Source organism: Maniola jurtina, chromosome 13 (assembly GCF_905333055.1).
Source record: "Maniola jurtina chromosome 13, ilManJurt1.1, whole genome shotgun sequence".
Classification (NCBI taxonomy): domain Eukaryota; kingdom Metazoa; phylum Arthropoda; class Insecta; order Lepidoptera; family Nymphalidae; genus Maniola; species Maniola jurtina.
Genome location: NC_060041.1, coordinates 4,380,080 through 4,407,671, shown reverse-complemented (window position 1 = coordinate 4,407,671; position 27,592 = coordinate 4,380,080). Strand labels below are relative to the sequence as shown.

The 27,592-nt window shown below is 36.8% G+C and overlaps 2 protein-coding genes and 1 long non-coding RNA gene across 5 annotated transcripts; 1 reads left to right on the top strand and 2 right to left on the bottom strand.

Annotated features, from left to right (window-relative positions):
- Window positions 1-329: 329 nt before the first annotated feature.
- On the bottom strand, window positions 330-11,252 carry LOC123871172 (apyrase-like). The gene is made up of 11 exons (XM_045914811.1): window positions 11,026-11,252; window positions 7,671-7,893; window positions 6,391-6,588; window positions 6,146-6,276; window positions 4,244-4,394; window positions 3,534-3,660; window positions 3,007-3,164; window positions 1,604-1,685; window positions 1,139-1,297; window positions 893-1,038; window positions 330-468 (listed from the first exon to the last, which is right to left on the bottom strand). Exons 1-11 carry the CDS (start codon window positions 11,139-11,141, stop codon window positions 343-345), a joined length of 1,617 nt encoding a protein of 538 aa, XP_045770767.1. The 5' UTR covers window positions 11,142-11,252; the 3' UTR covers window positions 330-342.
- LOC123871171 (apyrase-like) lies at window positions 10,501-25,919 on the bottom strand. Of its 3 annotated transcripts, none has more exons than XM_045914810.1 (12): window positions 25,648-25,919; window positions 21,871-22,093; window positions 20,211-20,408; window positions 19,307-19,437; window positions 18,804-18,954; window positions 17,862-17,988; window positions 16,825-16,982; window positions 15,852-15,930; window positions 15,446-15,604; window positions 14,413-14,570; window positions 13,840-13,993; window positions 10,501-10,511 (listed from the first exon to the last, which is right to left on the bottom strand). In XM_045914810.1, the coding sequence occupies exons 1-11, from the start codon at window positions 25,770-25,772 to the stop codon at window positions 13,865-13,867; spliced, it is 1,638 nt and encodes a 545-aa protein (XP_045770766.1). In that variant the 5' UTR covers window positions 25,773-25,919; the 3' UTR covers window positions 10,501-10,511; window positions 13,840-13,864. The 3 variants fall into 3 exon arrangements, with proteins under 3 accessions (XP_045770766.1, XP_045770763.1, XP_045770765.1); XM_045914809.1 differs by lacking the exon at window positions 10,501-10,511 and adding an exon at window positions 13,797-13,809 and having other exon boundaries at window positions 13,853-13,993; XM_045914807.1 differs by lacking the exon at window positions 10,501-10,511 and having other exon boundaries at window positions 13,766-13,993.
- LOC123871179 lies at window positions 12,344-27,519 on the top strand. The gene is made up of 4 exons (XR_006797229.1): window positions 12,344-12,354; window positions 23,750-23,757; window positions 27,058-27,060; window positions 27,373-27,519. It is a non-coding gene; the product is annotated as an uncharacterized LOC123871179 (long non-coding RNA).
- Window positions 27,520-27,592: the final 73 nt, after the last annotated feature.

Here is a 27,592-nt window from a genome sequence, read left to right as displayed (position 1 = left end):
CAAAAGAAGTACGATTTTAAACCACTTTTTCCCACTTCCATTTCAATAAATACTATGTCCAAATTATTATTTATTGTTCAAGCGGATCGAAGTCTTTGAGTCTACTTGGGCTTGGATAACTTGCATTAATTTATTATCCGTTCGTCCGTCTGTCCATCTGTTTGTCTGTCAGAGCCTCATAACTTCTACTTCTGCTTCTGAGAAGAGCGCCTGCCTGATTTTTTCTGCAAACACTTTTTGCTTATCTAGTAAGTAACATAAATCCAAATTCATAACACGCGAGGTGTCAGTTCAAGGTAAAATTATTACTACAATTATTTTTGTTTGAATTATTACTAAAAATTAATTTATTACAGTAAGTCTATTATCCAATGTAGGTACTATCGGTGATTTTTTGCGTACATATCTTTCAAAAATATCTGAATCTTTGCCCACTATCGTCAGGTTTCTTCCATGGTTTTTCAACATCTGCAAAATATTATCTTATAAACACGGGAACTATGAGTAAAGAATTTTATAAATTAACCAGTAGGTACCTATATTTAGTTTCAATTTCGTATATTTTGTTATTTCGTATCTTATGACTAGATAGGTAAGAGCCAGCTCTTTAATCCTGATATGCTATAAAGCCTACAAAGCTACTGCCCGCATATATCTGCAGATCTGTAGATTGTGAATTTATACTGTGGGTGCATCATGTTGTACATGTCTACTCAAACCGTGAGAATTGAGCCTCTATTGATTTAAATGGATAATACTAAACTTATTGTGGGTAAACTTTTCATTGTTAGTGATTTACTTGCTCTACAGTTAATGTAATCCTTTAAACCTCAACTTTAAACGACTTAATTATTAATAATTCATATTTAATACACTTTCTCTGAAAACTTACATCAAAACCATTCCCGCCCTTAATAATAAAATTGAACGTTGTAACTTGATATTCCTGATCTGGATCTAATGCTACGAATTCTTCTCCTTCTTTAACTAATACTTTTATTGTTACTGTATCTCCCAAGTTTAATGTTAAACGTAAACCTATATGTTAAAGAAAAAATAGATGAAATAAATATGTTATGAGAGATCACCTTGCAGTTGGAAGTTAAATTTCAAATAGGAAGAATATGATTAAGCTTACCCGCTACTTGAGGCATCCATGGTCCTTGAAATGGTTTTGCAACCCAGTAATTGCCCATACAATTTCTGAAAGCGTCTATCAAATATTTTCCTTGAAGTGCAAAAGTTGCCACCGTATTAGTAAAGGGTAAAACATTGATTACATCGCCTCTTGTTATATCTGAAATATTATTTTTTTAGTTCATAGATATTATGTCTCATCACTAATATTTAGTTCCGAGTTTACTCACATGGCGCTCACCCTCACCAATTACTGCTTTAATCTAGGCCAATCACAATGCCGCTATCAGCATCAAAATGGCGGTAGTTGCTTCAAAAACACGTCATCAATCGCAGATCCAGCATACTATGTAAATAGTATTATGTGTTATAATATATCAGTGTCTCATTCTGATTCATTTGTCTCTTTTTTGATACGCTTATCTTTTTGTATTTATTTTGTTCTATTAAAAATATATATATTTACCTCCTTTAGGGATTGATCCGCGCATCATATTCCTCAACAAGAATGAAACGTGGGTTAAGTTTGAGACATGCATTTCCTTTGCCTGAAAATTCCAAAAAAAAAAGAGAAATAAGTATTTTACCCTCAATCAAATAACATATAGGTAAATATAATCGGTACGCGGTCTCCACTCCAGAACACGTCTGCCCCATCGGCCGTCGGTTCTGCGACAGACATGACCTGCCCATTGCCACTTCAGCTTGCTAATCCTTTGAGCTATGTCGGTCGCTTTTGTTCTTCTGCGAATTTCCTCGTTCCGGATTTTATCCCTGAGAGTAATACCCAACATAGCTCGCTCCATAGCGCGCTGAGCGACCTTTAGTTTGTGGACGAGGCCAACTGTCAGTGCTCTGGAGTGGAGTGTTCTGGAGTGGAGACCGCGTACCGGTAAGCGCAGTGTGGGACAACCTCCTGCCCGCTGGACCGATGACCTGAAGAAGGTGGCGGGGAGCGGGTGGATGAGGAAGGCGGAGGACCGTGTTTGGTGGCGCGCTCTTGGAAAGGCCTATGTCCAGCTGTGGACGCATACAGGCTGATGGATGGATGGATGGAAATATAATCAAAAATTTGTGTTTCATTTAGGAGAAGTGATACAGACATAACGCATAACGAAGTAGGTTCCTGCGATAGTCGAGCGGTGCGGGAAGGCCCGGAGAGGTTTGATGACGTGACATGAAAGCTCTGTGATTCGTCCACTTGTGACATCCGTTACCCCTCCCTCACCGCTCCACTACCGCAGGAGCCTACTCGGTTATGCGCTATACCTATGTTTCTTATTCTACATCTGTGACTCTACCACCATGGTTCGCACAATAGACATTAGCTAAAGACTCTTACAGTGCCCGGCAAACAACTTGAGCATTGACGCGATTGGTTGGCGAATGGCGGGTGCAAGGGATTGGTCGAGCAGTCGGCGCGGGTGCACACTATTGGTTGATACGTCGACTTTTGCTTCCCGGATTCGCCAACTCTCTCCCACTGCACCACCTCAGCCCGGCTAGCATGGGCAGTAGATAAAAATTATATCCCCCGATTACATCCACTGATGTCATACAAATCAGTGGATATAATCGGGGATATAATTTTTATCTACTGCCCATGCTAGCCGGGCAGGTCCAAGATGTTTGCTGGGCACTATATATTAATTGAGCTATAAATCTAAGAATATAAGTGGAAGATTACTCAATCTTCCACTTATATTCTGCCTAATTATAGGTATATTCATATTTTTGTTTTCAAATATAATAAAATCTACGCTTGCTTACTTCTAGGTCACTTATTATGATTTTGTATAATTATGTAAATCTACCATTACTTTTTATGATAATTAATTATTATACTTATTTTATGAATTAGATACTCACGGCATCTAGAAGGGCATCAGCTACAAAATCACCGATAGCACATTCCTGTGAACCACAGGGTTTAGCAAGTAAGTTATCTTCTGCGAAGCCCACTTTTTCATTGACGAAAGTGTGTAATTTCTCACTAAAGGGTTTTAATATAGCTTTTATTTCTGGGTCTGTAAAAAAAGTTAGTATTTTTTTTATTTTAAGTATTAAATTATTTTGTTGAAGTTTGAAGAAGACAACGTCCCTGGCGCAGTGAGGAGCTTGAGGTTCAAGTCTTGGCGGAATTTGTAATTTCTAAATTGTACCTGATATGTCTGTCAGGACCCGTCAAGGGAATAAGAACCTATAGGATAATATTTCCCGTTGACCTAGAATCATGTTTGGCAAGTAGCAATGTCTTATAGCACAATTAAAAATCCGAAAAATCAGAAAACTGTGAATTTCTGGTTAATTACATAACAAAAAATTAAAAAGTGTTTGATCGGTTTTTTTTGTATTAAAAATACCTATAATCTAAGATGATGTTAAAATTAACATACCTTCAGGAATAGATCTATTAAGAAATACGGGTTCACCGCTAAAATCTTTCAAGTTTCCCATTTGGTCGAAATACACGGTAAGGTTCCCGAGGTACTTTGTAAAACAAGCCGCGGTTACTATCAACACCTATTAATGAAACATAATAAAACTAAAAGAAATAAAATAAATTAACTTAAACAAACAAAATATTTAAATTTCAATGTCGTTGATAAAAAGACTCAGATCAGCGAGATGATTCGCTAACTCAGTGTTCAACACTGAATGAAAGGCACCGAACTCATTTGACGTTGGTTGGCTCTTGATTGTTGATGAGTGATATTAAAATAATTGTTCGTAGGAAACCTTCAAGGGCTTAAAAATAAATGTCAAAGGAGCTTGGTGGCTATCATTCAGCGTTGATCACTGAGTTAGTGAATCACCCGCTTGATCAAGATTGACTGAAATATAAAATGTTTTATATTGGTTCGGCCCCATTATTGTAATTCGGCAAATGAATCGTATCACTCCAATAATTTAGGCTAACCCGAGTTAAGTTCGGTGTTGAGTCAGAATTTGCCGAATACCACAGAAATCCAAATCTATGCCGAATACTAATAGTGGAGCCTTACCATCAGTGTATTTAAATCACAACCATAATATTTATGAACGTTTCAAAAGACCAAGGTCTTTCACCGTGAATAAATAAAACTTTGACTTTCATCATTCTTACTTCATGATCTGGATTTGCTTCAGATTTAACCAGGACAGGATATGGTCCAGCAACGTGCTCCTTGCTGGGTGAATCGCCATTCCAGAGAAGGCTGTGGGAGTGCCCGCCTATTATCACGTCGATATTTTCACCGACTGAGCTCGCTATTTCCCTGGAACATATTTTAGAGAAAGTATTAACTTAATACATAATTACCCATCTACTCGTAATGATACAAAAATATCTCGATATACCTCAAACGATACATACATCGATTTTCTTGTCGAAGTTTGGTGCCAGTTAAATAGTTCGAAATTACCAAATTATTAGTAAACTGCTTAAAACAAACCGATAGTAACTTTTATCCAAAAACATTATACCTACCTATGTAAGCTATCTACTATAGAGCAGTTTACCTACTCTTGTGTGCAATATTCTTCAAACCTGTCACTCTCCGACCTTCACAACTCTATTTCCAATGTCTTAAAAACAATCGATACTAATATAAAATAAACGAAAGTGCCTATCTGTCTGGAACCCTCGTAGCTTTAGTTTTAAGTTTGTGTAATTAATGACTAGCTAGGGGTGGCTCTGAAATCAATGCTACCATTCTATTATCAACATCTTATAAATTCAAAAGTTGCCAATCAAAGAGTGTAAAATGGTGCGGTCTATTTTTTGAATAAATGGTTTTGACTGTATGGGTTACCTTTTCACAGGTTACGACTCCAATTTTGATACTTAGGAGGTACCTATAAAGATAGCTTGCATCCTGGATTCGGACATAGGAAAGTTTCTATCCAGATAAATTAAAAAGTTAAAAAGATTTTTAAAAATACTAAATCCACGATGTCGAAGTTGCGGGCATCTTCTAGTATTAATCAAATTGTATTAATTTTCATATACCTAGCTTATTGATATCAAATGGCTAGTTTAGTTTTTACAAAAAAATATACCTAACTAATGATATGATATTCCATCTCCTCTATTTCTACCTACCTTTGCAATTTGCATAAAGAAAAATGTACTAGGTAGAAGATTCTCCCAAAACTGTTTGGTTTGAAACCATATAAATGCGATATAAATAAATAACAGTAAATTTCTCATTTCATCTTATATCCTCAGAAATTTTATTCTTCAACATGATATGAGAATATGAGATCTTCTACGGATATGAGAATATTTCAAGATTTATTTCATAAATCATAGGGTTAGAGTATATTGGCATAAAGGATTCTTTATTCGTATGCACCTTAATCAGCTAGATGATAGGTTTATCGGAAAATATGAGAGATAGCTAAGTACCTACTGTCTTTGCATTTAAATCACCGACAAGTCAACCGCAACGAATAAAATGCTATTTTAAAATATTATGCTCGAACAATTCTCATTTAGATGGAAATCGTTGCTGTAAAGTTAGAAGAAGTTTTATATGCAGTGAGAATTTAAAACCAAGTAGGTACCTTCTTGTTTAAGTATTTTGTGTTCACACACTTCAAGTTTGACCCGTTTTCAATATTTGCTTTAATCTCAAATTATTTGTATACGATATTAAATAAAACATATTATTATGTTTATCATTTATTCATTAACGAATCATTTGCAATATTTTACGATTTTGGGAAGCTTTTTATTGAAAATTATAAATACAACTACTTTAAATTTTAATGTTTTAATATTATGTGCGTAATGGGTCTTTAACCTAAATTCCTCATCAAAACAAGATTGGATATACTTTATTTCCTCAATGGAAAAAAAATCAAAACCGCTCCAAATATCTAGATCTTTTAGTTTTAATCGGATTTCTTAAAATATCGTGTAATTCTTTCTTCTTTACTATACCTAAGTAGTTTGATTTTTATCCCTTTTTTGCTATTTCTTTCTATATTTTTATTTGCTTGAAAGATTTTGCAAAGTTCTTACTTGTCAACTGGAAGCCCGCAGTGAGATAGCACCAGAATTATATCAACTCCCTGATCTGTCAAATTCTGTGCCTCTCTTTGTACTGTTGCTATCGGATCCAAAAACTTCACTTGGTCAGGATTTGATGACGTCTGTTAACAAACATCAATATGAGGAAGAATTTAATAAATAAATAATTTGTGTAGGTAGTAATTCCCAATTATTTATCCCTATTGATAAAGTTACGATTTAAAGTTTTAATTTACCCTTGTTTCTGTTGTTGTAAGTCCAATGATTCCTATTCGTCTTCCTTTTCGTTCTAATATAATATGTGGTTTATATAACCCATTTAGCGAAGGTTCTAAACTAGTGTCAATATTCGCTACTACTATAGGCGCTTGGAGTGCCGCAAGGTAAGGTGCTAGGCCCGCTACACCATCATCGAATTCATGATTGCCGATGGTCTGAAAATAAAATAAAAAAGAAGAATTTAATAAAATGGTTCTCGACTTCTCAGGTCAGTAGAATACCAGGTCAGTAAAGCTAAATCTTCTATCTTTGCTAAATCGTTAACGCACATCATTATATTTTATTTAAATACATTACGAACAACATTGATTTGTTTTCTAGATGAACTTGATAGATGATTGGACTTTGAAAAATCTTGGGACAGCTCTTTGATTTTCCGGGATAAAAAGTAGCCTAGGTACGTCTATCCACGGGATGTAAGCTAACCTATTCAAAATATTTTAATATTTTAAACTTACCTATATCTGTACGTATCTACAATATTGCTAAAGATCTACTTTTCCGAGGCTAGACAGCAAATAAAAACATATTATTGTTAGCATCTAACAGCTATAGATAGCAACGTAGATATAGATGTAGAGAAATCGATCAATTGAATTAACCAAGGTTTTAAATGAAAAAGTCACCTCAGCAAGCAAAGGTTGTTGAAATAATGACATTACGGATACTTAAAGCGGAATTTACATTACGAAATTAGTGGCACTAAAGTAGTTTCACGAAATTAATTTTAGTATCAGTGATGCATGCATTACGAAATTAGACGTTTAGAGTGCAATTGATAAATGAAATTAATGTTGTGAAACTACTTTCGTGCCACTAATTTCGTAATGTAAATTCCGCTTAAGCGAAGTTTCACTAGCGCGCTCTACGGCGCTCTCCATACAAACGTAAGTACGATCAAACTCAATGCTGGAGCCTACTTGCCCTACTTCTTCTTTTCTATTTTAGACTGCATCGTCAATTACCAGCAAATAAGATCACAACCAAGGATTAAGTTGTCATCACAATCCATTATTATAAATGAAAAGTGTGTTGGTTTGTTAATTTGTCCTACAATCACGCCGCAATGGAGCACCGAATTGACGTGAATTTTTGAATGCATATACAGTTACCTAAAGAGTGACATAGGCTTCTTTTATCCTGGAAAATCAGAGTTCCAACTGAAATCCACGAAGATGAAGTTGCGGGCATCATCTAGATTATAGTAGAAAAGATACGACCAAATGAAAATACTAACATGAGCGTCATTGGGTAGCAAATTGATAAACTTCTGTGTGACATTCCATTTCAGTAACGTGTACCAATAGGTGCCCTGAAAAGTGTCTCCAGCATCCAAGAGTAAGGCACCAGGCTTCTCTTTGAGCAGAGTCTTGATCTCGTAGTAAAGACGAGCGAAACCTCCTAAACACAAGGTATCGTTGGATTTGCATACTGGAAAAGATATGGTTGTTTCTTCAAATCTGCAAACAGAGTCAGAAAAGGTCATATTTAATCAGGTGAAAAATATATTCATCAATTCATTCAATATATAAATAATTTCATCAAGAACAATGCATTGCCGACCACTACTGACTACTGAGGCACTAGGTCTTCTGTGAGATAAAATGGCTTTAATGCCATAGTCTGCCACATTGGCCGAGAGCAGATTGGAAAACTTCACACATCTTTGAAAACATTACCGAGAAAATTAAAAAAAAATTGTTTCGAACTCTATATCGATATCTTATGCTTTGTTCGACTAGAATTTTAAAAATATTCAAATAGGTATATTAATGTACAGACAAGTGTAAATTAAAAATTTATAACACCCCCGAAAAGTGAAGGTTACAGTAACTAGAAAAGAGCTGATAACTTTCAAACGGCTGAACCGATTTTCTTGGGTTATAGCTAAGAACACTCTCGATCAAGACACCTTTCAAACAAAGAAAACTAAATTAAAATCGGTTCATTAGTTTAGGAGCTACGATGCCCCAGACAGATACACAGATAAACACGTCAAACTTATAACACCCCTCTTTTTGGGTCGGGGGTTAAAAATAGAAATCATCCAGATACCTACAGTTTTATTCTAAGTTTAGATTTAACTCGCGTCAATGTCATTGTCATGATTTTGTTTGTTGCTTCGAAACCTCCATGGCTAATTTCAGAGATCGAAAAACAAAGTGGGCAAAAAATATGACTTTGTCTTATCTTGTTTATCAAATATATATCAAAGAGGTCAATAATCTTGTACCTGTCTACAACTACTACATACAAGATGAGGATATCACAATATTATCACACGATCATGGAAAATTTTACGGGAAATCTATTGTATTAGAATTCATTGCTTAAAAACATAATAATTACTAGCTGATGCCCGCGACTTCGTTGGCGTGGTTGTAGTTTTTTTTTAAATCCCGTGGGAACTCTTTGATTTTCGGGATAAAACGTAGCCTATGTGCTAATCCAGAGTATAATCTATCTCCATTCTAAATTTCAGCCCAACCCGTCCAGTAGTTTTAGCGTGAAGGAGTAACAAACATACACACACACACACACACATACAAACTTTCGCCTTTATAATATTAGTGTGAAGTGTGATAACCCGTCCTAACTAAAATTAAATATTGACCATCTTCATAAATGCAGCAATGGCTCACTACTGAGAACTGGTCTCCTATCAGAATGAGAAGCCACTACGTTAAGTGCGAATAGGGAGACTTCTCACACCTTTGAGATGATTATGGAGAACTCTCAGGCAAGCAGGTTTCCTCACGTTATTTTCCTTCACCATTAAAACAAGTGTTATATAATTGCTTAAAACCACCGTAAAATGCACAAAATTCCGAAAAATTAGAGGTGCGTGCCTGGAATCGAACCGAAAAGGAAACGGACCCGACAACGCGGACGCTTAGGTAACCACTAAGCTATTACCGCCTAAATATTTACTATCTAAGTATATCAAGTATAGTATATTTTTTCTTTTTTCCAAGCACAAATTTATACTTAACTAGCTGATACCCGCGACTTCGTTCGCGTGGATGTAGGTTTTTTAAAATTCCCGTGGGAACTCTTTGATTTTCCGGGATAAAAAGTAGCCTATGTGCTAATCCAGGCTAGCATCTATGTACATTCTAAATTCAGCCCAATCCGTCCAGTAGTTTTTGCGTGAAGGAGTAACAAACATACACACACACACACACACACATACAAACTTTCTCCTTTATAATATTAGTATGATTACGTTGTTTTTAATTTATAATTATAATATTAAATTTATATTTAATTACGTTATGCATTTAGATTCTAGAAAGTAAATTAATAGTTTCAAGGATTCGGCAATAAAAAATTATTGTTGCTGTAAAATTAACCGGGAAGTATGTCATAACAATGTCTGCACCAATTTCATGGATCGGAAAACATAGTAGGTAAAGGATAACAACAAAAATCACAAAAGATAAATTTATCTCGTTTATCGCTTTCAATGCATCAACGGAAGTGTATTTTTGATTACTTTGTAGAATAGAATAGAATAGAATAGAAATATTTTAGTCGCAAGCTTATTTAGGTACGGTTCTTTATTCTAGTCTGTTTGAAGTACTTTGTAGAATAGAATAGAACAGAAATATTTTAATCGCAAGCTTATTACGGTTCTGTATTCTACATAGTTTGCCTAGTAAGCAGATCACCAATTTTCTTCTAGGTAACTAAAGAATATTTTGTCTGACAAAAATTAAATTGTTGTAAATATATACAGGAAGGCTACTATATTAATAAGTACCTATTTCCTTAAATTTTCTCGAAGCTAATCGCGTGATTTTAAATTATAAATTGCTTGTATTGCCCTTTTTATATAATACAAAAAATTTCCCAATATGCTCGTTTACTTTTTGACCCTTTACCTACCTACCTAGTTTAGGTATGTACACCTTGAAACTTCTTTTTAATTTATCGAAATTTATATCTAGGCTTTGCCCACAACTTTATCCGCGAGGGCTTAGGTTTTCTTAATTGTGAAGAAATCCCTTGTTTTTCCGCGAAAGATTACTTCTTGTTTAGTTATCTAATTGCCTCTACTTCAATTCAAAATATTATTCTAACATTGTCATAATTTAGGTAGCTGCTTACTATGTTTTGTGATAAAATCAAAAACTAAAGCCTTCATCTAAGCTGCTCTGGTTGTTTTTGCGTGATCTCGCAAAAATTCTCTTCAAAAATCTCGTGTCAACAATTTTATTCAACTCCACAGCTAAATAAATCTATAAATATTTTGTCATACCTCCTATTTTAAATTATTCTATATAAGTAAGTTAACTTATAATAATTAATTTTTCATTTAGATAATTAGTGATTTCATTCGCGTTGAGCTTTTTGATTTTCAATTACGGCCATTCCGGGATAACAAATGTACCTATCCTATAACCGTCTCCAAGATAGAAGTGATTGAGTATTTCTGTTCCAAACATGAATTAGCAGTTAGTAGCAGAAAAGGTAACAGACAGACATACACATTTCTGTATTAATAAGGGCTAGTTTTAACATGGATAAGCTTAGAATCCCGACCAAAGTGGTAACAGGTCCAGCTGTTGATAACAAAACACCTTCCTCACCTCGCGTGAAAATCATTGTAATGCACTATATCCAATCTAAACAAGTCATTTTTTAACACCGCGCCGTTCACACAAACACTAAACACCAAAGAAAATACCGCAATCAATAAATACATTTCAATTAAACAAGCGCTTGTTTTACGCTAAAAAATTATCATATTATTCTGTTAACGTAATAAAGTGTGAAACAAAATTATACGTCTGCTCTAACTGTGTGATTAAGTACTACTAAATTATTCACCACGTGAACTCGTGAGCAAGTGCATAGTCAAGATTGACAGATTATGGTTGGTCCACATTTGGGGGTATCTAAACACAAGGCCATATTTTCAGCAGATCAAGTTGCTTTGTGGCATCTATACGTCCTCTCAGTGTAGGTCAAAATCGGTGAACTGGATATAAGACAATTTTTTGCTATTTTAACCCCCGACCCAAAAAAAGGGGTCTTATACCTAAGTTTGACGTGTGTATCTGTGTATCTGTCTGTGGCATCGTAGCTCCTAAACTAAGGAACCGGTTTTAATTCAGTTTTTTGTTTAAAAGGTGGCTTGATCGAGAGTGTTCTTAGCTATACCTAATCCAAGAAAATCGGTTCAGCCGTTCGAAGGTTATCAGCTATTTTCTAGTTACCGTAACCTTCACTTGTCGGGGGTGTTATAAATTTTTAATTTGCTCTTGTTTATTTTATTGATATGTCCTTTAATTACTAACTAGTTGACTCGCCTGGCTTTGCACGGAGAGCCTAACTATGCCATAGACAAAAAATATGTAGAGGTGATAAATTAGAATAAACCTTCATCTCCCGTATTGAATTGAACTGAGAAAAGATAGGTACCTACCAATTTTTTTAACAAAATCGAGCCTTGTTTACTTATCAACAAATTTAAAAAATTACTTACATTTTATTTTCATTATTTTATTATTATTGCAAATTGGTATTTTATTCTTAATCGTTTCTAGTAAATAGGTTGGTATGTTGCATGGTCTAAGATAAATAGATCCTGTATTATCATAAAGGGAAAGGGAACTCGGAGCTTCTTAGTGCAGAATAACATTGACATTCTTGACATAGCACGTGGAACAAGTCTTTGCAAAGATACTGGCGTTTGCCCGCGACTTTTTCTGCGCGATAACAGCCTTGACATTGAGGAATGTCTAAGCTTTCTATCAGCGAAAAATTTCGGGATCGAATAATTCAGGAGAATAACCCGAGTGCATACTAACAAACTAATAGATTTAATTTAAGTTCTTTAGCTTAGTACTTATAGACTAACAGCTAGCAGCTATCATTTCTAAGTAACTATAAAAGCGTTTAGATATTATTAATAAGTATGCTACGCTATCATTTCTTAGTAGAGTACCTATTAAAGTTTATGATAATCATATCAGAAATATAAATCAAAATACTATTCCTAGATTTAAATGCTTGTGCGCATTCGGATAGGTAGGTACAATGAATTGTCTCAGTTTAGATCTAAATGTGCGATTTATCGGAAATATAAATGAAAATAGCTAAATAAGTATATTATTCCTAGGTATGCTTGTGCGCAATTCAATGCTGCAGATTTAACCCCCATAGTAATAAGAGGAGTGTTACAAGTTGATCATCATTAGCGATTTTTCAAATGAACTTTTTTGAAAAATGTAATATAAGTACCTAATATTTTCATTTGACACTGCCCATGACCTGGTTTATCTGATAATTTATTTATATAATAATCATTATTATATTATTATGAATAACTAACAGTATTTATTTATTATTATTACTTCTTAGAAGATAACACCGTAGGTATATTGCGAAAGAAATAAAACGTGATGTAATTGGTACCACATTCATAATCATCTTGATGATCAACCTATCGCCGGTCCGATAAACTGAGCTCAGGTTTTCTTAACAGACACGACAGATGGACAGAGGACAGACGGACAGACAGACAGGCAGACACCAAAGTCCTATAAGGACTATAAAGATCCTATAAGGGTTCCGTTTTTTCCTTTTGAAGTACGGAACCCAATCAACAATTGCTTAAGTAAATTATTATTTTTATGTCATAGACGCATGAGTAACAGAGATAACACAAAATCCTAATTATCTCACGTACCCACTTACCTAAGATGTCTAGTTTTATATTTTATATTGTGCTCTTTATTTCCACCGCAACGGTTTTGGCCTTGCACTAAGAAAGGAAAATTAACATTATTATAATAGACAGCTGTGCCTTCAATATAAAATAAGTTCCTAAGTTTTTTCCTGTTTTGAATCCATGTTTTTATCAAGTAATCTAACCACTATTTTATCATTGTCAAGTAAAGTTGATCGCACACTGTGGAGCCGTATAAGCAACGTATTTTACATTACAGATACGGGTTAAGGTGGAAGCGACGGGCCGGCCCGCGAAATTCAAATTAAATTGGTTGGTGGTTTGTTTAAGAAATTAGTTCTAGTATCGACTAATGTGTCAGAATTAGTCGATGCTACAGCTAATTTCTTAACCTGGACCCTTTCAAGTAAAGATTTTTATATAAACCTGTGAGGATGATACTGCCATTGTCGCAATTGAAAATGCCATAAGCTTACGTTGTCGTATTAGTTTAAAAAATGCGAAGAACCAAATTAAATTTGAATTTCGCGGGCAGGCCCGTCTCATGACCTTAAAGACTAGACGTTGCGTCGCATCGTTTGCATTTAGGTATTCGGTGAATTCACTAGTATCTAAGATAAATAAAACATTTTTAATGAATAAATACTTATTCATTTATTAAATAACATATAATATTGTACTATAAAAATGAAAAACAGCCTATTAAAACATGTATAATGTACAAAAATATTATTCTAAGAATTAACAACTAATCGGCCGTCCTTAGATACATTAATTGGCGAATGATTATCAATGTAAGTTTCTAAAACTTTCTGATCGCGGCTGGCGGCGACTTCGACGTTCCTTTTGCCATCTTTGAACATCTAGAAACGAAAAAAGTTATAGCTTAAAATACAGCACACAACTTAACACATTAGGCTGTGTATAGGCCGGTCTTGTAATAATTTATAATATAGCCCAGCCGTATCTCATATATATTTTTAGCCGAGTCTTGCAGATAATTTCAACCACCCAATCAGCCAGGCTGTCGAAATTCACCGATAATTATTGTAGGTTCATCTAGCAGCCTGTATTGTAACCAGCAATTTTTTTTTTCTTTGCATTAAAACTATAAGTTCTCAAAAATACAAGACTCTCCTGGCGCGTGGCCAAAATTGGAACTAAAGCCGCCATCTTGAGAAGTGCACTTGTTCATAGTTCGCTGTATCGGCATAAAGCTACAACAGCGCCCTCACTCAAGTGCCAAGAGAGCCTTGTCGGACTGTACTTAAGTATTTCTCACCGTAAATCCGTCTCCACCGCCAGCCAAAAAGGCCGGCGCGACGACATGGTAGTACACTGAAGAGTCCAGTGGCACGCTGGAGTCTCGACTGTTGCCGACGGACACTGATGTCAGACGCTGGCCTTCTGGCAGCGATACATTGTATGTCACTTGAAGACCTGTGGACGAAAAACTTGTATAGAATAATCCAACCCACAAAAACATTTATGTCTCGACGCACAGTCCACAACAGTTAAGAAACTTCTAATGAAACGTCTAGGCTTCGACGTCAATAACAGGCACCAATGTTAGTAGCCCTAAAATAGGACTATTTTTCTTTGATTTTACGTCACCATAGTCTAATATTTGACATTTCGTCGAACAGGATCAAACCGAGAGTTCCCTCACTCTAGTTCACTCTGCTCGAGGTGAATTGCATTTTTTTTTAAATTAAACGCTTGGCTGCAATCAGACCAGCTGGTAACCGACTATGCAGCCTAATATGGAGCGCACTTGCCTAAAACATATTATCTATCCACTCTTGACTTGAAGGTGCCCATTAAAATTGGAGGGGAAAACTGATGCTACAAGGGCATTCCCACCGATCAGGGAAGACGTTCCATATCCTAGCGGTTTGAATTAGAGACGAGGGTTATATCAAAAGCGTGACAACGTGGAAGTTGCATTATCTCAGTTATAATAATTATTACTTATTACAATCATTGCGATAGCCACAGTTGTTGTTTAACTGAGTAACGTATATTATTAGGTTGCTCCAAATATACTTACATTTCAATGTTTAAACTATCGTGAGGAATTTGTACCGGCTATACTCATTTATTTAGTCGATGTAAGCCCGGCTAGTTTCAAACTCATCCGGGGTCCATTTTCATAGGAACTCGATAATTACATTGTACGAGCATAGGTCCCTAAGCTCAGGCACTATAGAACTTTCCATACAACACTTAGGTATACACGAGAGCATAAAAAGCACTTTTATCTTCTTACAACCAGCATAAAGAAGAACTTTACTAGCATGAGAAGTGAAAGATACCTGAAACTTGCAGCACATAGGGTCCTTTGAAAGGATTCATAGCCCAAGCGTCAGATACGCCCCTTTCCAGCGCCAATAGAACATCCTTGCCTTGAAGCTCGAACAGCTCCACCCGGTCGTTGAAAGGCAACAGCTCGACAATGGTACCTTTAGTTATTGCTGAAAGTAATATAAAACTAATATTAATTATAAAGTTTTTTTTATAATACCGTACTCCAATAGCTAAAAAAAGGAATCCTTAAAGGATCGTTGTCTGCCAATACGCACTTGGCCAGCGTGTTGGACTAATATTAGCCAAACCCTTCCCATTCTGAGATTTGATTTGATTTTGAAATTATGAGGATGATAGAAAAATTATTATAAAGTTTTCGAGTTAAAAATAGTGACATTGGACACAAATACTTACGTCCACTAGGTATCGGAGCTCTGATGTTGCCACGCTGAACAAACGATATGTAATGGAACTCCGGATGTAAGGTCTTTGCCTGTATAAATATAATATTAAATAAACTAGCGGTTCACAGCAATAAAAAGTAAATAGTGAATATTATGACGCCTAAACAAGCATACAATTTTATTGACGAATTGACTGCATATTTTGTAAGTAAAGGAGTTCCTTCTAGGAGTCGCTACTAGGTGACTCCTAGGTTTTAAGTTAACTGTGCTTCCATTTCAAATCATTCCATATCATTCAATAGAGCCTCGATAGCTCAACCGGTAAAGGAGTGGACTGAAAACCGAAAGGTCGACGGTTCAAACCCCGCCCGTTGCACTATTGTCGTACCTACTCCTAGCACAAGCCTGACGCTTAGTTGGAGAGGAAAGGGGAATATTAGTCATTTAACATGGCTAATATTCTTTTTTATGTTGCCATTTCGATTACAGAAGATATTGCAGTCAAAGCAGGCCGCGCTCACTTGGTGACGTGACCCGAGAACAATGTGCATGCGATTCATCGCTAATTTCGTTCATAACGCGTGATGACTTACTTCTACCCCTTTAAGACCCCATCCCAAACAGCCGTAACTTCAATGCGTTCCACTTACTGTGTTGTAAGGGTAAGTGGAGCGAAGTGGAGCGGAGCGGACTCGTGAGTTTTTAACCTGCTCAAAATTACGGTCTAGGTCGGTGATGTCCGTTAGTTCAAACACGTAAATTAACATTTTTAATCGTGTGGGAACTTTTTGATTTCCGGGAGTAAAAGATAGCCTATAGCCATCTCCGGGATGCAAGCTATCCCTATACCAAACCTTTTCAAAATCTGTTAAGCCGATGGGCCGCGAAAATCTTGCAGACAGTCAGACCACCAAACTGTGTGGATTGAATACGTTTTCACTCTTGTAAACTCGCTCATAAGAAAACAATTAATAATTACTTACATATTCAGCCATGGAGTCCACCAGCAGGTCCCCAAGAGCGCACTCTCCAAACACACAGTCCTCGAGGTTAAGTGTAGTTTGACTCTCGCCTATCACCTCTTGCTCCGCCCTGTGGACCAAGTCGGCGTATGGTGCTAGTCTTGCTTTAATCTCCAAATCTGTGAAAACAGAATACAGATAGGTAGTATTTTAAAACAAGGATTAGTGATTACCTAATTAATATAACGATGCAATCTGTAAATCGCAAGTTTAGTGTAAGATCAAATTGCCATTTACGTTGACCTATGTCTCTATACCTTTCCAGTCCAATACCTTTTAAACAGCTATGAGAGTGCAACCGAACAATTTAGGAGATATCGCACCTCCCTGTTTCATACCTCTTCAAATTGGAATCGGATTTGTTTATTGTTCTTGGACTTGAAAGGACATTGAGACGACGCTGGAAATAAGCTCAAGGCTTGGATATATCACTGCAGAGAATCCAAATTCCAATATAGTCCAAATCTCAACAGAATTGAAAGCTTTGTCATGGTCCATAAACGCTAGATAAAGGGGAAGATTATACTCCTACTCTTTGGTTTTCTGTATAATGTCTGCCATAAGTTCTGGATGTAGTTCAACTAAACCAATTTAGACAATTTAGAAACCTGTCATTGTTGCTGTGAGTTAGAACACCAGAAATTTGCCACAATAATAATATATTATCCATCTAGTTGAAGTATAAGTCGAAGATCATAGGATAGTATAGTCAGTAGGGACGTACTTCTTTGGCTTGAAAGTTGAAACCCACGATAATCATGTAGGTAGACACCTTTTTTGCTGTATCTTTACAATGATAAAGTTCGGGCAAAATATGTAACTACCTACCTGGTCAAATCTGAACACGAAGCATATGACTGCGCTTTGTACAAAAACAGATCCAGCCAGGCTAGTGTATATAATCCATAGTCTGTGGTCTGCGCAAACGACCATGTTGCAACTTCAGATTGGACAACTTTTTTGGAATAACTGTATATACTTAAAGAATTAAATTTTACCTTCTGGTTCATTCCTATCGAGGAAAATCGGTCCGCCCTCCCATTTGATGTAGTCCCCGCAGTAGTTGAAATAAACTTTCAGGTTGCCCATGTACTTGGTGTATGCTGATGCTTGGACTATCACTACCTGCAAACGGATAACGTTCGAATAGGTACTAGGGACTTCAATCTTGATATACCTAGCAAGCACCACAGGCGCGCGGGCTGCATGCGCTGTGAAGATAAATGAATGGCACTCTATGGAGTGAAATGGGTGTGCGGCGGATGCTTATTGTACGAGTATGTCGTTCCATAGTTCGCTTGATCAGCGTCGGTCGCTTTCTATACCAGTAAATAACTAAACAGTAGGTAAGTAACTAAAACTCTTTACTGAAATTGCAACAATCCCTCCATCACATTTATCTGTCTGTACACGCTAACCTCAGGAGAAACCTATCTACGTATTAAATATTAAGTTTTCCGCACGATTCGAACCTTGCGTCTCATTAGGTAATAACGCCCAGTGTGCCTTTAACCTCGAGGCCACGGTATCCTTTAATGCCGATGTATCTAAAGCCAATCTATGCTCTGTGAATGTCATCTAATAGCGATAAATTACAATTATCCTTTCATACTTAATATGTTTAGACGTTTATGCCCTGGTGTTGGTCCTTTAGCCGGTGAAATCCCAGCTAAAATACCAAAACCTGGGCACTAACTTGCGCCCCATCCGGGTAAGGAGGTCATACCTCGAGGCCCGTACTCTCGCTTGGCCATTCCGGCCAAACGGAGAAGACCTGCACTGTTTATGATTAGACAAAGGACTGGTTCCTTAGACTTAGTTCCACTAACACAACCACAGAACAACGAAGACGCTAAGCACCTCCCCAAACTTGAGAGCGGACTAGATTCCGGTAAAATCTAAAAGGATTATACTCAAGTATAAAAGGTTTAATTAGGTACCTTATGTTTCTTGTTAGCGGAGGACTCAATAAACACTGGGTAAGGCCCTGCCACCTCTTCACCACTGGGAGCCGGTCCGTTCCAGAGCAAAGAATGTGAATGACCACCAACTATGATGTCTATGTGCTCGCCGCAGTCCTGTGCGATTTTTCTGTAAATCATTTAGTCATATCAGAATTTTATATAATAGGTAGGTATCTAGTTAGGATTACTATCACAACAAGTGTAAATTAAAAATTTATAACACCTCCGACAAGTGAAGGTTACAGTAACTAGAAAAGAGCTGATAACTTTCAAACGGCTGAACCGATTTTCTTGGATTTTTTTTTGGATTATAGCTAAGAACACTCTCAATCAAGCCACCTTTCAAACAAAACAACTAAATTAAAATCGGTTCATTCGTTTAGGAGCTACGATGCCACAGACGGATACACAAATACACACGTCAAACTTAAAACATCCCTCTTTTTGGGTCGGGGGTTAAAAATCGCAATAACACTTACTTGTCAATATCAAGACCGCAATGTGACAGTACAATGATAATATCAACTCCTTGATCATTAAGCTCTTTGGCTTCCCGCTTCACAGTTTCCAGCGGGTCAGTGAACTCCACATCACCAGTCGACGATAAAATCTGCAAAAGTAATAAAATAGTATTTGAAGACGTCATTCAAGGCTCTAGTTTCTTATTCTTATATATAAAAATCAATGTTTGTTTGTTTGTCCTTCCCTTGAATATTTTGTTACAATAAGAAGAAGCGTCGTCTTCTTATCTTAATGGAAGATGAAATAAAATATAAATGATCTTAGAACGTATTATGTTTAGATAACAGAGTTGTCAACATCTTATCAGACTATTGAAGGATGAATGCATGATTGAAATATGCTAATCATATGCTAATATTGTACACCAAAAGATAATTAATGCAATTAATATGCAAAATATAAAGAGTATTTATACCTAAGTCCATCCATGAATATAAACTTAAAAATGAAATCAAAAAATCATAGCTCTCATAGATGTCCTAAAATACCTGATCTCTGCACCAGAAAATGTCAGTTTCTGGTTTTCAAGTTTCCACCAAAAATTGCTTTTCTATTCAATGTCAAGGAACTCATGACTGCGATCTCGTTATGATGTCAGAAAAGGCATTATAATAATAATCATGACTAATACTCCCCTTTCCCCTCCAATTAAGCGTAAAGCTTGTGTCAGGAGTGGGTACGACAATAGTGCAACGGGTGGGGTTTGAACCGCCGACCTTTCGGAATTCAGTCCGCTCCTCAACCGTTGAGCTATCGAAGCTCTCATAAAAAACCCTTGAGAGTTAATATCTATCGTACTAAATGGTTCGATTATCCAGAGAATGTTCGTTAGCAATTATTAACGTAGCAATGAAGTCTTACCTTAGTGTCTGGAGTGATAAGTCCTATAATACCAATTTTCCTCTTCTTCCGCTCTATGATGATGTGCGGTCTGTACAAGCCTTGTAAGATGGGCTCTTTGCTACTATCCATGTTGGCTGCAAGAATTGGTGCTTTTAGGGCTCTCAGGTATGGCGCCAAGCCTTCTGGCCCGTCATCAAACTCATGGTTGCCGATTGCCTGAAAATATAGTTTCACTATTTTAGGTCACCACTCACCATCAACTTTTTTTTTATTCGCTATAGGTAAGCGTTTGACCGCAATCACACCTGATGGAAAGTGATGATGTGGTCTAAGATGGGACGCGTTTACCTAGAAGGTGCCTATTCACTCTTGTTTAAGGATACCCGGATTGTAATTGGTAGGAAACACAGATCGCGGAAGAGTATTCCAAACATGGCTAAGCCATGCGTATGAGGAATGAAGACGCAAAAAGTTTCGTGCGTGTAGATGGAATGTCGACGACATAAGGATGGAAACTCGCCCGACGTCTTGCGGTTCGGCGGTAAAATGGTGAAGGGGGGACAAGATCGAAAAGTTCCTGTGCACACTCTTCTTCCGAGTGCCCTAAAATCGTCGGTCCTAGGCCGACGTCTTTAGGTGCCTTTACATTACATATAACACGTACCTATATCAAAGATACTACATCCTACATTACTACATATACTTCTTTTTTTATTAAGAAAATATAACAATAAAACTTAAAGCTAGCCTTATCTGATTACTATACAAATCATGACCGCGGGGAATGGTGCCAAGAATAGGTACTGGCTGCATTTCCACGCTGGACAGCCAGGCTGATCCGTTGCGCAAAAAATGAGCCAGCCCTTCTGTCACCCGATGAGGATATTAAACGCGGTGAAATGTCTCGTAAATTTTTTTTAGTACTAAGACTCCATGGTCTCCACGGCAAACGGAACAAAAAAACTCTCAATAAGAGAGGCATACTTGCGCGGCTTGCCGTTTTCAGCCATTTCTGCTGCAGCTCCCGGTCTTGATGCTACATTACTTAGTAGGTAAGTGATCAAAAATGTCTTTGTGCAGAGGTAAATCTTCGTACCTGACCTATGTAAGATACTCATAGGTATTCATTTATCCGGACAAAGAGCGTGTGAATCGTCCAGTCTTAACAATATACTTTTGAGTTATAAACTGAATGTATAACACATTTCCGTTTGTAAATTGCATAATGGCTTGCAGTCATTACGTAGTTAAGTTGTTGGTAATATTGAACGAGTGGGAATCATTTTATACCTAATGCTTCAAGAAAAAATATTCAAATGAAACTAAACCTGATTGTCCTCAAAGTGCAAGGGTATTTGAGGATGGAGAACAGTAGGTACGACAAGAATACGACACGACTCCGATAAGTTACACATACGACATAGTGTTATTGAATACGACTAGACAAGAGTAGGACAAGAGTAGGACAAGAGTAGGTACGACAAAACGACAATGTCAAAGTCAAATCATTTATATTCAAATTGGGTAGCATTGACACTTTTTGATGGTCAGTTTTGAATTTGTAAACTTGAAACTAAAGCTACGAGGGTTCCGAACGCCCAGGTCTGATAAGAGCCCACAACCAACTCAGCCAAGTACCAGTTATCACTACTTCACAAATACTAAACTCGTTACTTACATGAGCATCGTGTTCCAAAAGGTTCATGAACTCCTGTGTGATGTTCCATTTGAGCAGCGTATACCAGTAGGTTCCTTGGAAGCTGTCGCCTGCATTCAGAAGTATAGAATTCGGTTTTTTCTGTCGTAGCGATTCGATCTTCTTGTAGAGTCTTGGAAAGCCGCCTAAGCAAGAGTTATTGTTCACCCGACATGTTGGAGTTTCTACTGACGTTTCTTCAAATCTACAGATAGAAAGAAGTGGTTAAATATGATAATACCTAATTGACGGTTATCCTACTTAGGGCCGGCGCACATAATATGGCGGAGCGTGGCGGAGCGCAGCGCAGAGCATACCCGCGAAGTTTTCTAATCGCGTGACACATTACGCGAATTTCAACCAGAGAATGCGCGAGCACGCGCGGGACTGCGCGCGGATGCGCGAGTATCCGCACGGATGCACAATTGATTTTAGATATTATTTCAATGAGGACAATGTCAATAATATTTTGACTGTGAAAAATGCTCTGCGCTGCGCTCCGCCATATATGCGCCAGCCCCTAGGTATAAATATCATTTAGTCATTTCGCCTGTTTGGGACTACAACGTGTTAATTCAAAAACTTTATATTTGAGAAATAACACGTTGTATTCGCAAATAGGTACTTAATTATGCGCTAAATTGTGAGTTATTTTTATCAGCAGTTTATTTAGTTTACCAGTACCGGCTCAAATCTGGTCTGACTGTGATAAACGTTAATTAGCATATATTTTTGTTACAACTGCTTTAAAATAAACAAGAGTAAACAAGATAAAGTTGAAAACTAAAACCCGACTGCGATCGTCTTAATAAACACTGAAATATTGGGGTAAAATTGTTTTTCTGTCGCTTGGTATATTTTAATGTTGTTGTACACTTACATTATTTCAGAATTTTCTCTTCTTTCATTTGACATTCCACTCGATACAATAGCAAAAAAAAATTTTTTTGAGACCTCCACTTTTCTTATTAAGTAACATCCGTGTCAATTTTTTTCGTATAAAATATTATACAACGAATTATTGACACCTCATTCATCAAAATCGGTCCAGTAGTTTAGACACTACGATGGAACACACAGAATTTGGATACAAACATACATACATGCACACATACATACATACTGCTGCTAAAACCATTACCTTTTGGCTTTGCCGCAGTCGGGTAAAAAAGGCTCGGCCTTTTTTACCCGACTGCGGCGGGCACGGTTTACATACTAGTAGATAATACGGCGATTTACGTAGACGCGGCTCTTCGATAATCCTTAGGACTTTTTTGGCGTTGGTTATGCAGCGACGTGGCGCATGCGCTGTCAATGCATATTATCTACTAACTGAATACAAGTTAATGAATGAGTCTACGCCACGTCTCATCCGCATAGCTATACCTACCATGTTTCACCTCTTGGAGTTATCTCCCTTCTTAGTATGCCAATCTATGCAGTTTGTGTTATAAGGTTCCTCTACTTCATACCTAAGTACTGTACTATACTATGACACTAAAATATTAGAGATCCGCACCTAAGACCTTTCGATATTCATTCCGTTCTTAATGGCACCATTGAAGCCTCACTTATAAGTAAATAGGTAAATAATCGTAAGTCGTAGGTTATAATTATTTCGTCAGGTCTTTAATATTATGCATCATTTTAGTATCGAAAGTACTTAGGTACCTACCTATCTACAAGTAAAAGGTTAAACTAGCATGTATCAGTATCAAGGTCGCGAATAAGTGTCCATGCACATTTTATTATGTGTAAAATTACCTAGTTAAGTAATATTTAATATCATCTTGGATAAGACACGTAGTAACTTACTTACCTACTAACTTCTTTACAATTTTTTTGATCAAGCAAAAGCGAGTGCGCGATGTTGAGACAACGCGAACGCAATCAACTTTTCGTAGGTGCCTATTACGTTTATTTTTGCAAAACTAACCAATATATTAAAAGAATACTGAATGGATTTGCAAAGTAGGTATGCCTTTACGTTGTTGTTTTTGTACATAGTTTATTTACGTTTTTAGCCTAGAGGTTTTAATGGTCTAGCCAAAGACCTACCATACTCGGTCTAGCATAACTTTCAAACCAAGGTAGGTATAGAAAATGAAGAGATAGTTATAGATTATAATAGGTAGATACCTATACTTATAGCACAAAATACATTTAGAAAAGCGCGTGGAGCGTAAACATAAAAGATTAGGTAGGTACGAGTACCTCCAATTTTGGTCATACCTACCTAGGTTTAATTATTCCGACTATTAACTACGTTAACGACCAAAATGTAAATGAAGCCAAAAATGACGAAAAAGATAAGTTATTTTTGATAATATTTGGTTTTCGCGATGGTATTGAACAGCAACGTTTTGGACATATAATTCTTTTATTTTAAAATTAATTTATGTTTACTTTTAGCAGAGATACAGGTAGGTACACCTGTTTCTATAGGTACAGTCTACAGATGTTTTTAACGATGAAAATAGCTTTTCAAAACAGCCTTTACATACGATTCACTTGTATAATTTCGGTAATTCTTATGATTTTCATTTAACCACAGACATAAACTAAACCTTAAACACACTAACGCGCGGTATTTTCTTAGCGTGACAGAAAATAACACACAACGCGCGCGTAGGTGTGTACCTACCTAGGCTATTAGTAACGTACCTACGATTAACACGTCCGGAAATGAAGCGCGTGACGACGAAGCGGTTTCAGTGATCCGGATCACTGATCGCCCTTAATTGGAAGCTCTGGTACCTAGATAATACCAGGCTTGATTTTAGGACGTACCTGACCTACCTATCAGATCCATACCTACAAATCCAGCCAAATTCGTCCAAACTACTCGCAATAAGACCGTGGACAGGTACAATTCGGGTACAATGGGTAGGTACAATAATCGCTGAGTCAACACTCCACATAGACGCAATATTATGAGCCAGGCCCAAATATTTCAATATTGCTTCCTTTTCTGCTTTCACTAGTAATCACTTGTCATCATGTGGAATAGTAACATTATAACAAAAACATGGATTTACATTTACATCGCTGCTATAATTACCTACTGATCGACGCGCTGAATGGCCAACTAACACTATGTCAGGTCAAATCCATAAAATTATGTATACGATTAATACAATCGTAAAATTGTATTTGTATCCCATGCCAGATCACTAAGTATTTAAGAAAATTATGGCATGATTTTAATGCCAAATAAATAAGAGATATTTTCAATTTTTATCATTTATTTTTAACCCCCGACCCAAAAAGAGGGGTGTTATAAGTTTGACGTGTGTATTTGTGTATCTGTGTGTCTGTGTATCTGTGTATCTGTCTGTGGCATCGTAGCGCCTAAACAAATGAACCGATTTTAATTTAGCTTTTTTTTGTTTGAAAGATGGCTTGATCGAGAGTGTTCTTAGCTATAATCTAAAAAAATTGGTTCAGCCGTTTAAGAGTTATCAGCTCTTTTCTAGTTTTCTTGTAGAAAAGAAGGTTAGATAACCGTTAGGTTCATAATAATATTATGTCAATTGACAAATGTCAAGCTGTCAAGGTGGACGTTGCCTAAATACATAATTATTATTTATTTGAAAATGATGTTTTGGAAAACTCAGATACTTTGGAATTTTGATCGTCGGGGGTGTTATAAATTTTTAATTTACACTTGTTCATCTTTAGATAGAGCTGTGAGAAAGATAAGGAAAATAAGAACACAAAAAGCTACGGGGAAGTCCTTATAGTATTTCAAGAACATACCTGGCATGAAAATCATTGTAATGAATAATATTCAACTCGTACAATCCTTCGAACGGCAACGCGAAAGTAACAACAAGACCGACCATGAAGTTAAAAAGAAAACTGTTTACCACGAACGAGCCCATTTCGTAAACAATATTGACATTTCACCAGTACAACGTGTTCGTGATTCGACGTATCTACAATCACTGAGTTTAGACTGATCGGACTGACAGTAACTGATAATAATGTGAATGAATGATAATATTTAAAGTTAAAGACGTGCACATACTAGCTGCTGCCTAGTTTTTATGGTGACGGATCGATATATACGGCATACGGCCCACACCCAAACTTACGTGGCCGTAACTTGCTACAACGCTACTAACTATGATTTTTGTTTTTTGATGATTTAATTTTTTTTTAATTCACGGTTTTCGGATTTTTCCTTTACTTGTGCTTAAGACCTACTTGCCAAATTTCATGATGTTAGGTCAACGGGAAGTACCCTATAGGTTTTCTTGACAGACACGACAGAGGGACAGATGGACAGAATGACAGACAGACAGACAACATAGTGATCCTATAAGGGTTCCGTTTTTCTTTTTGAGGTACAGAACCAAAAAAATACCCGGTACGTAACGATCGGTGCATGAGTCTGATGACTGATCGCAGCCCAATTTTTTTTTCAGTATTTACACACCAAAATAAATCCAAATAGAAAGCATAGATATGTATTGTTATGTAGCTAAGCGAGATTGTCGCCGCGCCCGATGGTCAATGACCCATCTTTACGCGTTATTGTTAAGCAATCTTAATATTTACACAGGCGTCTTAGTTAGTACGATACATTCGCGTTATTTCGAATTTATTTTCATGCATTTTTGTAAGAGTTGCTCAAAATTAGCTACACGGGGTACCTATGTGTATAAAAGACATTACATTTCATTTCTACCCAGGTTTTTTTTTAATTTACAGACTAGCGCTTGGCTGCAATCAGACCTGATGATGCAGCCTAATATTGAGCGCGCTTGCTTATAAGTTGCCTATACACTCTTGACTTAGGTACCCATATTAAAAGTGGAATGGAAAACTGATGTTGGAAGGGCGTTCCATATCCTATCGGTCCGGATTAGAAACGAGGAAGCAAATCGCTTCGTACTTGTTCGAGGAATTTCTGCTACGTACGGATGCAAACCTTGACGATGCCCGGCAGTACGATGGTAGAAAGAAGAAGGAGGAACCAGGTCAAAGAGCTCTTGTGCACACTCTCCGTATTTACAACTTTTTTATATTTTTTTGAAAGGTTACCTCGTTTAAAAAGTGCAGTCAAGTTGTCAAGAGCCCGGTCTAATAGTCCATTGTAGAAACGTGAATATTAGTTCACTTTTTAGATCACTTTACGTTGGAGGTTTTCGCCTACCTACCTAGTATGTTTTTGCTTATGTAAATATGCGCTTGGTCTTATGCGACTCCCCAACCAAAGCCAACACCATAGTTCACTCTGCCTGCACCGAATCAGATAAGCACACTGATATGTGCTTACATTAAGTAGAGGTCAGAAGGGCATTCGCGGAACGAAAAAACTATAAGCCCAATTATCCTGCCAGCTGGAAAAAATATAGACAAACTAAAACATACCTAGATAGGTAGTTAGATACCTATTTATAAGAAGCCATCATACATAAATATACCTACAAAGTCCTGATACTATGTTGTGATATGACAGTGTAGAAAAAAACGTAGATTATAAGCTTGAGATCTATCGAGCGCACTTTGACTTTGCTCAGACTTAAGACGCTGTTAAAACGAGACAGCGCTATATCGCTGGTATAAATCTGTCTCGTTTTAACTGGAGCTTAAGTCTGAGGAAAGTCAAAGTGTGCTCAAATAAATCTCGGCCTAAGAGCGGATCTACTAGTTCTGAATAGGTACCATATTATTAAAAAAAACTTTTAAAATTTAA

Excerpts from the sequence above, each read along its gene's own strand:
- LOC123871172 (XM_045914811.1), bottom strand. The coding sequence starts at position 11,141 with ATGTATTTATTGATTGCGGTATTTTCTTTGGTGTTTAGTGTTTGTGTG. Across the intron at positions 7,894-11,025 it reads TACAATGATTTTCACGCGAG|ATTTGAAGAAACAACCATAT; the intron begins GTGAGGAAGGTG and ends CTCTGTTTGCAG. Across the intron at positions 4,395-6,145 it reads TGCGGGCTTCCAGTTGACAA|GGAAATAGCGAGCTCAGTCG; the intron begins GTAAGAACTTTG and ends AATATGTTCCAG.
- LOC123871171 (XM_045914810.1), bottom strand. The coding sequence starts at position 25,772 with ATGGGCTCGTTCGTGGTAAACAGTTTTCTTTTTAACTTCATGGTCGGT. Across the intron at positions 19,438-20,210 it reads TTATCACTCCAGACACTAAG|ATTTTATCGTCGACTGGTGA; the intron begins GTAAGACTTCAT and ends TTACTTTTGCAG. Across the intron at positions 15,605-15,851 it reads AGCTCCGATACCTAGTGGAC|CAATAACTAAAGGTACCATT; the intron begins GTAAGTATTTGT and ends TATTACTTTCAG.